The sequence below is a fragment of the Lolium rigidum genome, chromosome 1 (assembly GCF_022539505.1).
Source record: "Lolium rigidum isolate FL_2022 chromosome 1, APGP_CSIRO_Lrig_0.1, whole genome shotgun sequence".
In the NCBI taxonomy this organism is placed as follows: domain Eukaryota; kingdom Viridiplantae; phylum Streptophyta; class Magnoliopsida; order Poales; family Poaceae; genus Lolium; species Lolium rigidum.
The window spans coordinates 151,097,917-151,111,395 of record NC_061508.1 but is presented as its reverse complement, the minus strand read 5'-3'; the positions used below and the strand labels follow the sequence as shown (position 1 = coordinate 151,111,395).

The following is a 13,479-nucleotide window of genomic DNA, read 5'->3' as shown; positions in this document are numbered from 1 at the left end:
TGACTGACAATGGAATCTTTGCTGTAGAGGCAAGGTGGATAGGTGATGTCCGAGTTTTAGATGACGACAGATCTAAAGATAACCTGAGTGCAGGTTTCACTACGACAACATACATAGGTGTAGAGTAAAACATGATTGATGTACTAATATACATATTTTTTTTAGATAAAAGACACTCAAGTGCCCAACTTTGAATTAACAAAACTACCAACGACGAGAACGATACAAAGTGCTGAACCCAGCTTCCAGAACGACACCACACACCCACACGAACTACCAAGAAGCTACAACCGGAAGCGCGACCAACATGCTCAGCCAAAGCGCCTACGGGGACTCGGAGTAGAGCTGAAGTCTACAGTGTCGGGCCGGAGCTCACTCGAGAGCGAACCATTTTTCACGCGCGCCTCAACAGCACTCCTCCGTCGCATAAATGCCACCGAAAGCCGACCATCACCGGGGACCGACCCACGTTACTCACAAACCGAAGAGCGGCGCCAGGAAGCTCGACAAGGGAAGGGCACGGAGTAAGCCTTGCCGAAGATCGCCGAAGAATCACCTCCGTCACAACCATCGGTGAGCCTCCCGCTGTGTGCTCCAAGATGGTGTCTTCAAGAAGAGCACGACATCGGAGTGCCGCCACCGCCCGATCCGAGGATCTTGGGTTTTCACACGGAGGAAGTAGAAGGACGAAGATTTGCCTCACGGCGCCTTCAGCAAGGGAACGCCGTCCGTGGATGCCGCCACCGTGGCCCAAGGGGCAAAGGTTTCCCTTTGGCATGGTCACCGCCCTCTACCCCACAACACTCAACTCGCCGACCACCACGCCGCCCTCACGGTCGTGGTCACCAGCCAGCACCAGAGTCATTGGCTCGCCCGCCAACCAACATGACTCCCACCTTCCAGGGCCGCCGCCCCGGCGTCCCAGCTCAGAGCACCGACGAACGAGAGAGGAGACGGGAAACGCCGCCGCGCGAGAAACCGGAACTGCAAACCGACAGCCCCCGTGGCTGCCGGGCACGCCGAAACTGGAGATGGATTGGGTCAAAGCCCAGGGCCCTGCCCTGGCCCGCAAGCGCGGCGGCCAGAGAGCACATCCAAAACCACCGCTGCATCGCCGCCGCACCGCCGCTGCACCATGAGATCACCACCAGCCAGATTGGCAACCAGCAGCCCCCAAGGCTGAGGGTGCCCGCAGATCTGGGGCGGAGGTAGGTGGGCTCAAATGGGGTGCAGGCCCTTGCCTCAGCCCGACTCGAGGCGACCAGATCGAGATCTGGCCGCACTACCCAACACCTCGCCAGGGACCTCCGTGACGGGCCAGTGAATGTGCCCTGAAAGAAGAAGTAGGGGCCTGTATTTTGCTTCAGTTATTAACTTTCCATAAGGGAGTCTTGGAAGATTAGAAAGCTCAGAAGTTAAAGACAAAAATATACAGATAAGTTTCTATTTAATTTTAAATTCCTATTAGAATACGCGAACTTCAAATTTCTTTAGGGGATATAAAATTTCTGACAAATATTAAACTAATACGGTGTTGATCTAAACTCAAAATTAATACGATGCTATAAGAAAATATAACAAGCATGATATTTTTTGTGGCACGGAAAATGTTTGAGCAGTAACACTGAAGTACCTGGTAAAGAAAAAGACATGGGTGAATACATCAATGTACAAATTACAGCCCTGACTAAGCTAACATAGCCGGTAAGACCCAAAGGTTTTAAGAGCACAGATATACCCTGCAGACAAAATGAGAATAGCCAAGAAGTCAGGTACTGATTCTGGAAGAAAGCAAATATAAATTCAAACAACAAAGATGATGATATACAAGGAATTGTTCCATAGAGATGTATGTGTCTCTAACTTGAGATCTATTCAAAGACCGTAATTTTCTGTTCAAAATTGACAAAATTATAAACAAGTGTGTGATGTTCTTGCGGTGATTTAGAAGTAAAATTCTTCTCTTTCCAACTCCCATTCTAACTATAACAAGTACTCCCTCCACCCATAAAAAGATGTCTCAACCTTGTCAAATTGGGTTTAGATATATCTATATACTAAATTAGGTTTAAATATATCCAAATTTTGATAAAGGAGGGGGTAAATATTTTGTTGGAGGTATTCGTTTTGTTTTGCAAAAAAAATTCATTTTGACCCGAAGAGATAGCAAAGAGCCCGGGTACGTGGTCGGCTTCTCAGAGGCGTGGCGCCGGGGAGGACCACGTACGTCGCGGAAAGCCAGCCGCGCCAATTCCTGGCCGTTTACTCGCCGCGCCCGAATCCAAGTTCCAACCCACCCCCATTTAGCCTTTGCCATCATGCCGCTCTCGTTTCTTCTTCCTCCCCTTTCCACCGCTCCTCCACCGCGTGCTCGCCATGGCGCCCGCCTCCAGCCACCGCGGCCGTGCGCCAGGCGCAGGATCCTGCGCGTTAGGGCGTCGGGGGAGGCCACGCCGCCACCTTCCAGAACCCAGGTAAGCGAGCAGCCCCGACCCGACCCGAGCCCCTCCCCACAGTCGCGGTTCTACAGGTTTTCTGTTACCGCCGTAGTAACCTCTGCTACGGCATTGCGCCCGTACGGTCTTACCGATATCCTGTGCTATGTGGCTGTTGAAACGTCGATCTTCTCCCTCAGCTTGAATGTCATGTTTCTTTTTTTTTATCTCGGTCCAGCTTAATTCTCTATCCGGTCCTATGAGTTCTTGCAGTTAACATGTTCTTTTTCGCGAAAACTCAAAAAGCATTGTATTTTGATGCATTGTTAGAAAAAAGAAGTACCTGAACCCTATCAGTCTGACCATTACCCTGTTGCATGTTCTGACCATTACCCTGCTAGCTGACCCCTACCAGTGCCTGCAACATAATGGTGTTCAGTTCGCTACAGCTCCTGACCTTACCTTAGTTGAAACAAAGCATGCATGGCATTGCACATGTGGGAGTAACCTGCTATCATAAACCGTTCAAGAGCTCAACTAGGAAAACAGATAGGCTATGTATAAAAGCTATACAGAGTTTTGAACTGAAAACAAGAAGATGGAACTTATGTAAAGATTATGGGAACATGTTCCGGCACAAGATAAATTGCCAATATAGGGCCTAGTAGATGCAAGTGTGTGCTTCATATGATGAGGCAGTTTCTGGCAGCCTAACTTCACAGTGGCCCTTTCCATACAGTTACCTGCCCAGTTACTATGATTTCTGTTAGTTTTTCTTCCATCACCCCTGCGATTTAGTAGTAACATTCATTAACATTGCTAATCATGTAGATGATTATGGATAAGATTTCTGGTGGCGATGAAGTTGGCGGTGCTGGTGGGGCTTACTCATATGAGGCGTTGAAAAGACTGGATCGACTATGCTCTAGTATATGTGAATCGCAAGTAGGTAAGATTCATGTTGTTCAAGCATTACAAATAGCAGGGTAGTCCAGATGCTTTTCTGATCTTGTCTCCAGCTAAGATGTGAAAACTGAGTGAGATTTCTAGAGGATGGATATCCTAAGCATTGCTAGTCTTAAATGCTTACTTAGAATGCTGTACTATATATTTCCAGTTTCGTAAGAAATTAACAACTTGATGTGATGGTTGAGTCAAAAATAAATAGCAACTTGGTTACTTGCGACCTGCTGAGCTTATTCCGTTCTCTAGTGTTATAACCTTCTGACTGAACTATGTGTTCATGCAGACTCCAATGTCCCTGAAATTGTTACTCGCGTCCAAGGGCCATCGCTTGATTATGATCTTGGTTCTGACTCAAAGATCTTTGATGTACTAGTGTGTGGAGGCACATTAGGTATTTTTATAGCTACTGCTCTCAGTTATAAAGGCCTTCGGGTTGGAATTATCGAAAGAAACATAATCAAAGGGGTAATTCAGCCCTATATGGCTATTCCTGAGTTAGCCCAATTGTGATGTACTGAATTACATTAAATGTTTACCTATATCTTCTGAATAGAGGGAACAAGAGTGGAATATTTCAAGAAAGGAGCTTATGGAAATTGTGCAAATTGGCATCCTTTCAGAAGGGGAAGTTGAACAGATAATCACAAGTGATTTCAATCCCGTAAGGTCTTTCAGATAAGTTGACCACGGAAGTTTATATGGTACTTGGCCAATCTTTCCTGGCTAAATAACAGAATGTTTATCTTTTGACTTCGCAGAATAGATGTGCATTTGAGAATAAGGGCGAAATTTGGATGGAGAACATTCTTCACCTTGGAATATCGTACGTTGTTACCTAATTAGCTTTGGTTATTATTTGTCGTGGCAGTTTTGACATATGCAAATAAGGGGACATACATGTGCTGGAATAGACATTTACCCTGCTCTGATAATTTATGATCTGGGCAGTACTGTACAAGCTAAATACAATGTACTTATTGTCTAAATTGGTAGCGAGGATGCAAAGGAGTAATACTGTTAGATCTTCAACTATTTGTTCCAGTGCTTGTTCGTCATATTTCTCATTAAGCCTATAGTATGTTCATAGTATTTATGCAGTGATGTCATACAAAGATGACATGTGCTCAAAAGAAAAACAAGCACATATACATAATAGCCAGTAAGCTCTTCATAGAAACACACAATAATGCCAGCTCATATATGATCCCATTCTATCTTTCCAGGCCTGCTAAACTTGTTGAGATCATGAAAGAGCGCTTCATTTCTTCAGGAGGAGCAATTTTTGAGGGAAAAAGTTTGTCAAGCATTTCGGTTCATGACGATCTTGCAGTAAGCACAACCTGTTTGTCTCCTTGGCTGTAATAACAACCAACTTAGTTAATTTTTTTAACTAAAGAGGGTAGAGGGGAATGGTGACCCACTTGCTAATGTTATTACAGGCAAGGAGACAAACAGGTTGTGCTTAGTTCATTTTTTTTGAACTAAAGAGGGTAGATGGTACCCTAATGGTGACCCACTTGCATCTCTAAATAATATTGTCTCAAAGTGAAATATTAAACTGTAGAAAGTACTCAATGGAATCAACGATATGTAAACGTTGTGCTTTTTTCTTTTTCTCCCGCAACAATCTGCATATGATAGACTTGGCCTGTTATATCTTTATCAGATCTAGGGTTTTACCATGAGGGGTGGCACACATCACACGGCATTATATACATCATAAATCCAACACATATTTTTCAAAAAAAAAAAATCAAGATTACAGTATATATAGTTTAATTCGATCCCAACATCAGAATAATTCCAACAACCAGCTTCAAAATAGGCATTGGGCAGTTCGACAGCTACACTAAGGTATAAATACTAATGTCATAGTAATTCAGATCTAGTTGTACATTTTGAGGGACTATTAATATGGACACATTTGTACAAAAGCCATTCCGGTTATTATTTAAGTACCATTATTAGTGTATATGTCCAAGGAGGGAGGTGTTAATATGCCTCTTGTGTTTCGCAGGTATTAAAATTGAGTGATGGTGATTGTTTGCCTTGTCGACTTGTTGTTGATGCTATGGGTAATTTTTCCCCAATTGTGCGACAGGTACTCTTATATCTTTAATGAATCCATCTACATATTTTTCAATGGAAGTTGGTACATGGTCTGACAAGATAGAACCACATATTCGACATGTATACCCAACCTTATGTTTAATTGAAGTGGCAAAATAAATTTGCATTTTCCATGCACTGCACTCTAATTACCAGCTCGGACCCTAGTACCAACCAGGAAAGGACTAAAACCACTACTCACAAGTTGCCTCTACCAACAGAACTGGCTAGAACCATTCGGACTTGCTTGCTCACACTCCCAATTCTGAGGTGCCAACAACTAACACATTATATTTTCAGGAAACCGCTAAAGCTTTGCATGCCGTTACTTTTTTTTGAGATCTGCAGCCATTACAAGCCTAAGACTAAGTCATTACAAGTTTACAACTAAATACCCATGGCAAGGGACCACCCTGATGGTTGTTAGGCGCTCATTACAACAGTCACCACACAGCGAACACTGGCCTAGACGCCACCCATACAATGCTTGTAGAACTGTTGCTTCCAAGTTTTAGTACATCTAAATTATGAAATAGGTGAACATTGCTTATCCATTACTTGTCTTCATTTGTACTCAGATCCATCTTATTGTTATAGTTACATCCTGACTCTACATTATCAGTTAGTTACAAGTTTCAACTCTTCTGTCCTTGTGCAAGATCCGCTCCGGTAGAAAACCAGATGGACTATGCCTTGTTGTTGGTGCTTGTGCTCGTGGATTTGAAAAGAATACAACAAGTGATGTTATTTTCAGTAGCTCATCAGTAAAGAGAGCTGGAAATTTTGGAGTACAGCTCTTTTGGGAGGTAACTACTATTTCTTTCAGTACTTCTGACACAAATTTGATGCTGAGAAATGGAACTAAGATATCTAAACTGCAAAAGCATTTCTGCGCATACCACAACACAATTTTGTTAAAATAAAGAACCTCCACCTTAACCAGCCTCTGCTTTAAAAGTATGTCTAAACCATCTTGTTGCAATGTTAGTTTTCCCTCTACCAATAATCATTAAAACTGTACCTAACCTACGTTATCATATTACAATTTATTTACTAGTCTAATATGAATACTTGTTTTAGGCCTTCCCTGCTGGTTCTGGACCCACTGATCGTACTACGTACATGTTCACATATGTTGATCCACAATTTGGGTGCCCAAAGCTAGAAGAACTTTTGGAGATTTACTGGAATCTTATGCCTGGTTACCAGGTGAAGACTGCTAGATTTATTTATATGTCGTAGATTAATTATAATGTTTTCAAGTTGAGTCAATGCTACGTCTTGGTTGCTATCTATAAAAGTACATGATTTGCCTGATCTTATTTTCTCAATAATGTATTCGCTAGTCAACCAAAGGTGATTTATGCAATAACGTCATGTGTGATACAATATTTTAGGAAATAAAGTGTTTCATGTTGTATGCTTGCACCATGTTCTATAGATGTACATAAACAGTGATTACTCATGGGTCTATGGATATTCATCTACGTCACATGCATACATCAAGTTAGTAAGCTAGCTAATTGTCTGCATTATGTAATATTAACATTTCAAATCTTGATACCCTTCGATTAAAAGGCAATATGTGAAGCGCATGTGTTTACATATGCTTGATACATACCATCTTTCTCTTTTTTATATCTATGTAATTATACTTTGTTCTTATTACTCTAAATTTTGCGTTCATTTAGGATGCGATCCTTGAAAATTTGGATATAAGGAGAGTCATATTTGGGATTTTCCCAACTTATCGGGACAGGTAACAGAAGTAAATAATAGCCGATATCCTTCTCTTCCATTATTTGGATGATAGGTAACTATAAAATGCCAACACAATATGAATAAGCAATCTGCTGCACTACCACATGACGGCATATCATGTGCACAGCATAGTTGTTCAGTGGCTAAATTACATCACTGCACTACATTAGACACTATTTTCAGCTGGTCATTTTATACTTAAGAGGAATCATTTGTGTGTAATTTTCAATTTCACACATGAACATATGGAAGGTGTCAAACCCCCATATTTAACAGTTTTCTGATGATTGACCAGAGTTTGTCTATTCAGTGCTTGCAATCCCAGTTTTGCTAATTTTCATAGATTATCGTTTTGGATATGCAGTTCTTACCAAACCTTTTCCTTTTCATATGCCAACTCTTGACACAATTAATTCTACCATTTTCAGCCCACTGCCAGCTGCATTTGACCGTATCTTACAGGCATGCGATTTCTCTCAATGGAAGCCCGATTGCTTGTGCCACTTTGTTCATTAATTACTAACGCCCTTCACACCTCAGGTTGGTGATGCTAGTGGGATCCAGTCACCTGTTTCTTTTGGAGGTTTTGGAAGCTTGACAAGGCATCTTGGTCGCTTATCAAATGGTTTGTCCACTGATTTCTCTTAAACTGTAGGTTGCATGATCATCAAATAGGAATATACTTACTCCGGTATAAACAAAACTTAGTTAAAACTCTCACCAGAATTCATGCTCTTCTTAAAGGTCGGCTGGGCTTTCCCCTTTGAGCTTCCACCACTTTGTTCTTGTGATTTTAGCACCTTTGTCATGCAAAACATGTGCGTGAAAGCGGAAGTTGGCCATCACAAACGTATGTTGCACATTTCATATCCACGGGAATGGCGGGTTTTTACGTTTTGCTCACCAAGACTATCACAATCCTCCTCCTTTACCCGGGGTTGGGACCGGCTATTCCTAAAAAAAAGTAAAAAAGGCACGTGCGGAATTCCGCTCTATATCATATCTGCCATTATTCATGCTCATAATCACATCTCATAGCATTTGTGGGTAAAAAGAACAGAAACAGTAAAGCCTATTTTCATCTGTCTCTGCTCCATCATGAACTACTTTTCAATCTGCCAAAACAGTAAATATTGTCCAATTCCATAAATGGCCGATTTGAAATCGACCAAAGGCTACTGGCCAACAAAGTTGATCCAACATAAGCAAGATCTTCTCCAAGCTACTAGCAAAATGGCTAACTATTGTTGTTTTTGGAACTGCAGGTGTATACGAAGCAGTTTCAGAAGATTTCCTGGATGCACATAGTTTGAGGCTGTTAAACCCTTATATGGTTAGTGTGCATAGAATCCTAGATTCGTGGTTTACATCTCATAGCATTATATGTAATTTGAAGCAGGGCCTCACTTGTTCGTCGATTGTGCAGCCAAATTTAAGTGCATCATGGTTGTTCCAAAGAGCAATGTCAACAAGGCCGCAGACAAATATTTCACCAACTTTTATTAATGAGCTTCTCTTTGCTAATTTTCAGTCGATGCAGGTAAATTATTTTGTAAGATACAATGTTGTTTCAGATCACTTATCTTATTAAACTATTATTTTATACAATGCCAGAAACTTGGGAATTCAGTACTTCGGCCATTTCTCCAGGTTGGTAGTTGGACACTGTAAATTGTGATACCTGGCAACAAGAAATGTTAGGGTTCGTATTTACTTCAAATGTGTGTCTGTAGGATGTAATTCAATTCGGACCTCTGGTGAAAACACTGGGCCTAGTAATGATCAGTCGGCCACAAATTCTGCCTTCCATATTTAAGCAGGTAGACATTTTTTTATATAATGTTTCATTCTGATTATTTTTAACTTTGATTTTCAGTTCAGGCTTTAGGCAAGCCATGTTATCTATTCATGAGGCTTACCTGGCCATTAGAGTTTATTTGTAACTTTTCCACACCTCCCATGTTTTCTTGTAGGTTGGACTTGGAGTTATCCTTAACTGGTCAAGCCATTTTGCGATGCTTGGTTACTACACATTCCTTTCCAGCTTTATCGATCCTGCTGTTAGGTATAACTAACCTATTTATCAATAGTAACAAATTCACATTTCAATACCATATACGTGCAACCTACCTGAAATTTGAGATGATTTCTACTTTCTGGATTTGCAAAGGCCTTGGGTTGAATCTTTGCCACCAAGGAACAAATATCAGTGGAAGCGATATCTTGAAGCATGGCAGTATGGAGCTGGCTTAGACTATCGTCAAGAGGAATAAAGCTTCAAAAACGAATTCTATACTTCCTCTGGAAAAACAATTATGTCAATACAGATGAAAGATTGTAGAGCAGATACAACTAAAAGTCAATGCAACACTTGTATATTTGTTTATATATTTTCTGGCAAGCTTATTCCCAATATAAAAGAATGTAATTTTCAGCAAAGATACAGTTCTTACCTGAAGTGAATATCTTATAAAAGAAGGCAAAGACTGATGTGAACATGTATTGTCTCGCATAATTTTCAAACAGTACAAAATCCATGTTAGGGAATTTTGGGGCTTGGCGATTGAGAAAACAGATACACTCTATAAGGCTGCAAGCAAAAGCAAAAAAAATATGAACTGGTTATTTGTAACAGTTTCACCAGGTTCATACAGGGAGATTTCGTGGTTTTGGGCTAAGTAATGAACGTACACTAATGAACATACAGTATCCTCTGTAACACTACCAGCCTTTGTATCTATAAAGAATGCCCTGTTTAAGATGTACATGCACGTCACAAAATACATATCAGAATGGAGCTGTGATTGGTCAGTACACCAAACATATTCTGAAGTCAAAATGGGCAAACTATAACTGCAAAACTCAGAGAAGATGCAAGATCAAAATGAAGCTGCGAAAATGTATTATAATTCAATTTTCTTTCAGTGATACATAAAAAAGGATGGCTCCTGAACGAAGCACTACAGATATATTTGCTCTATGCCAAAATCCTAACACTACCTGCATGTGTCGTTATACCAACAACTGCTGCTATCTTTTGACACATTCGATCTGAATAGTCAGATCTTGAATCCCAGCTTCATGAAATATCCGTGAAGCACTTTCTCTTATAACAGATTTGTCAGCTTCCGCTGATATACGAAGATGAAAAGTTCCTACAATATCAGTATTCGTTAAGTTCCATAAATGAACATCATGGACTCCAATCACACCCTCAATCCTCATGACATCATCCAATGCTACTTTCAAGTCCTTCTCATGGCTCCTTGGAACTCTTTGCAACAAAATCTCAGCAGAATTCCTCAACAGTGGAAGGACAGAAGCTACAATCATTATTGAAATGAAAACAGAGCAAATGGGATCTGCTATTAGCCATCCCTTGTATTTGATCAGCAAGGTTGAGATCACAACACCGACGCTTCCCATTGTGTCGGCTAGGACATGTAAGAAGATACCTTCCATGTTATGGTCGATGTGACGTTTGTTAGCTGGTTTACCATGGTTGTTTCCAGTTTCTGGTGATTCCAGTTCTCCATTACAAGACTGCGATTCTGAGTGATGAGAGTGCATATTTCTCAGTGGAATCTCAAGAAGTCCTTGCTCACTGCTGACGCTGTTGCAATCTTGATGAGAGTGACCTCCACCCTGCTGGTGATGTTCCATATGGCCATGGTGATGATGTTCGTGGCTACAGCCGTGGTGGCTATGTTGACTACTGGTGTTCTCCATGGAGGTACTGTGATGACTCTCCACATTGTTACTATGATGTTGGTAATTATGATGATGGCTCTTGTTTGTGTCTCCGTGATGACCAGAACATGCATTCTCCTCGTGCTGAACACTGTGATGAACATGATCATGATGATGGTGATCTTCATGGCCATGGTCGTGTGAATGAGAATGTGAATGGGAGTGAGAACAGCTACCACCATGCGCATGATGGTGCTCCTCATGAAAGAAAACCAATCCAATGATATTTACGACAAGTCCACCAACTGAAACTGTCAAAAGGCTACTTGTCGATATCTCCCGAGGCTCAAGTATCCTCTCAAATGACTCCAACACAATCAGTGCCCCAACAAGTACCAAGAACACTGCATTAACATACCCAGATAGCACCTCAAACCTGCCCCTTCCGTAATTATACATTCCATTTGCAGGCAGCCTCGCAATGTATGATGCATATAGTCCAATTGCCAGAGCTGCACAGTCAAACAACATATGGCAAGCATCGGAGAGCAGCCCAAGACTATCGCTCATGAAACCGCTGGCGAACTCCACAAACATGTAAGCTGTGTTGATCAACAGAAAAGCAGCAATCTTCCTGGACTTGCGTTCACTGAGGATATGGCGGACTGGCCCCATGACCGCCTCGTACACCGACTCGGACACGCTGTCTGTGCTCCCAAGCTCAACATATCCTGAAGGGGCCAGCTCCCTGCTGGCGATCCACAAGAGGAAGCCACAAATTAAGAAGCCTGGTAAGAAGAGCTTTGGGTAGTACACCAGCTCCATCACAACAGTGCACACAAACGTCATGGCAAAATTCATGCTTGGCCTGCTGCCGCTGCTGTCATAGGCTTGCCGGCGCCCCAACGCCATGCCAAAGACAGCAGCGTTAAGGAGCAGCCACCAGAGCTGGGCAACCGGCACGGCTCCACCGCCATCGCTAGTGTCACTGCCACCGAGAAAGAAGAGGCCCACAAGTGCCGGCACGGAGAGGAAGGCGGCGGCCAGGGCAAATACTGCCGCACGGGCGTGGCGGCTGCGGGTGACATGTCGCCCTGATGCAGAGTGCTCGGCGGAGGATAGGAGGCCGGAGGCGAAGGGGAGCACGAGAAGCACGGAGTGGGAAGGCGATATGGCCGCGAGCGAAAGGGAGGCGGCGACGACGGAGATAACGCGGCGGCGGGAGGGACGGTTGAGGGCGCGGGCGAGCAATGCGCCGGCGGAGTCCGCGAGGACGACGAGGCCGGGGAGGGGATGAGGTGGAGGGACGCGAACCGGAGGAGAAGGGACAGCGCTAGGAAGAGGGCGGGGCGGAGGAGGTGGCGGACCGCCGGGAAGGGGTGGGGCTGGGTCTTGGTGGCTGTGGGCATGACGACGACCGCGACGGCGGAGAGGATGGCGAGGAGCGGCGGGAGCAGGAAAAGGTGGGGCAGGGAGGGGAGCGCCCGGGCGGCGGACGCAAGAAGGAAGAGCGAGTGGAGTGCGAGGAGGCGGAGGAGCGCAGCGGCGTACGGGGAAGCGCCGGCACCGGCGGCGGCGCCGGCGGGGATGCGCGTCTTGGATGGGGTGGGGAGTGGCGTGGTGGGGAAGCGGAAGGAGGGGTGGGCGGCGAGGCGCGGCGGCACGGCGAGGCGAAGGTGAGGCACGTGCCGGGCTGAGGGGGAGCCGTCCGAGGCGGCCATCGGCGGCGGATCGGGGAAGATGGGGGACTGCGGGTCGAGTCCAGGCGTTGACGGAGTCTCTCGTCACTCGTCAGTCAGGGGTTGTGTTCTTTTCCTTTTCTATTGGAGACGATCGCCATATCGTGACCTCTTTTCTTTTTACACGAAACAACGGAGCTGTATCGTCTCCACTCCTTTTTTCTCATAAAAATGTCTCAGCCAGGGCGGGTCCCATCTATTTTAGACACCAAATCTATCCGGGTTACTTGGGCCCCTAGTCCTCGATGTAAGAGGGCCGCCACCGGGGGAGGGCAAACCCTAAGCAAAGCACAACATCCACGGTCGACCACAATGCTACTTGGGCTCCTAGTCCTCGATGTAAGAGGGCCGCCACCGAGGGAAGGGCAAACCCTAAGCAAAGCACAACATCCACGGTCAACCACAATGCTACTTGGGCCCCTAGTCCTCGATGTAAGAGGGCCGCCACTGGGGAAGGGCAAACCCTAAGAAAAACACAACATCCATGGTCGACCAAAACGCCACTCGCGAGAGGATCAAGCGGATGACGCGTGAGCGCTACCCTAACAACCCGACTCGGAGGCACTCGAGGAGCGGTGTGGGCCGTACTTTGAGGGGATGAAGAGGAGGCGAAGGCACATGAAGAGGCAACACCGAAGGCGAGCACGAGGTGGGCACATATGGAAGCGGTTTGCGGCGTATGCTCGGATGATCACCTGTCGCTTCCACTCACCGAGCAATGGCCAAGGCCCATACCATGCTAGTTGGGGCTCGTTCGGTGCCTGGTGGTTGCATGTGGA

The 13,479-nt window shown here is 44.4% G+C and overlaps 1 protein-coding gene, 1 long non-coding RNA gene and 1 pseudogene across 3 annotated transcripts; 1 reads left to right on the top strand and 2 right to left on the bottom strand.

Moving 5' to 3' along the window:
* Positions 1-2,303: 2,303 nt before the first annotated feature.
* Positions 2,304-9,769, top strand: LOC124683068. Of its 2 annotated transcripts, none has more exons than XR_006996541.1 (18): positions 2,304-2,474; positions 3,267-3,384; positions 3,685-3,866; positions 3,955-4,062; positions 4,160-4,224; positions 4,625-4,730; positions 5,419-5,502; positions 6,170-6,316; positions 6,591-6,719; positions 7,202-7,269; positions 7,700-7,733; positions 7,812-7,896; positions 8,537-8,604; positions 8,698-8,776; positions 8,886-8,921; positions 9,005-9,091; positions 9,245-9,336; positions 9,442-9,466. XR_006996541.1 is itself a non-coding variant. In XM_047217648.1 (18 exons), the coding sequence occupies exons 1-18, from the start codon at positions 2,319-2,321 to the stop codon at positions 9,542-9,544; spliced, it is 1,782 nt and encodes a 593-aa protein (XP_047073604.1). In that variant the 5' UTR covers positions 2,304-2,318; the 3' UTR covers positions 9,545-9,769. The 2 variants fall into 2 exon arrangements, 1 of the variants encoding a protein (XP_047073604.1); XM_047217648.1 differs by having other exon boundaries at positions 8,698-8,811; positions 9,442-9,769.
* On the bottom strand, positions 9,759-10,013 carry LOC124683083. Its single transcript, XR_006996542.1, has 2 exons — positions 9,963-10,013; positions 9,759-9,861 (listed from the first exon to the last, which is right to left on the bottom strand). It is a non-coding gene; the product is annotated as an uncharacterized LOC124683083 (long non-coding RNA).
* Positions 10,014-10,147: 134 nt separating this feature from the next.
* On the bottom strand, positions 10,148-12,682 carry LOC124652538 (annotated as a pseudogene).
* Positions 12,683-13,479: the final 797 nt, after the last annotated feature.

Coding starts and splice junctions, on each gene's coding strand:
- LOC124683068 (XM_047217648.1), top strand. CDS start 2,319: ATGCCGCTCTCGTTTCTTCTTCCTCCCCTTTCCACCGCTCCTCCACCG. Junction 7,270..7,699: donor TTCCCAACTTATCGGGACAG/GTAACAGAAGTA, acceptor TACCATTTTCAG/CCCACTGCCAGCTGCATTTG. Junction 8,605..8,697: donor GGCTGTTAAACCCTTATATG/GTTAGTGTGCAT, acceptor TCGATTGTGCAG/CCAAATTTAAGTGCATCATG.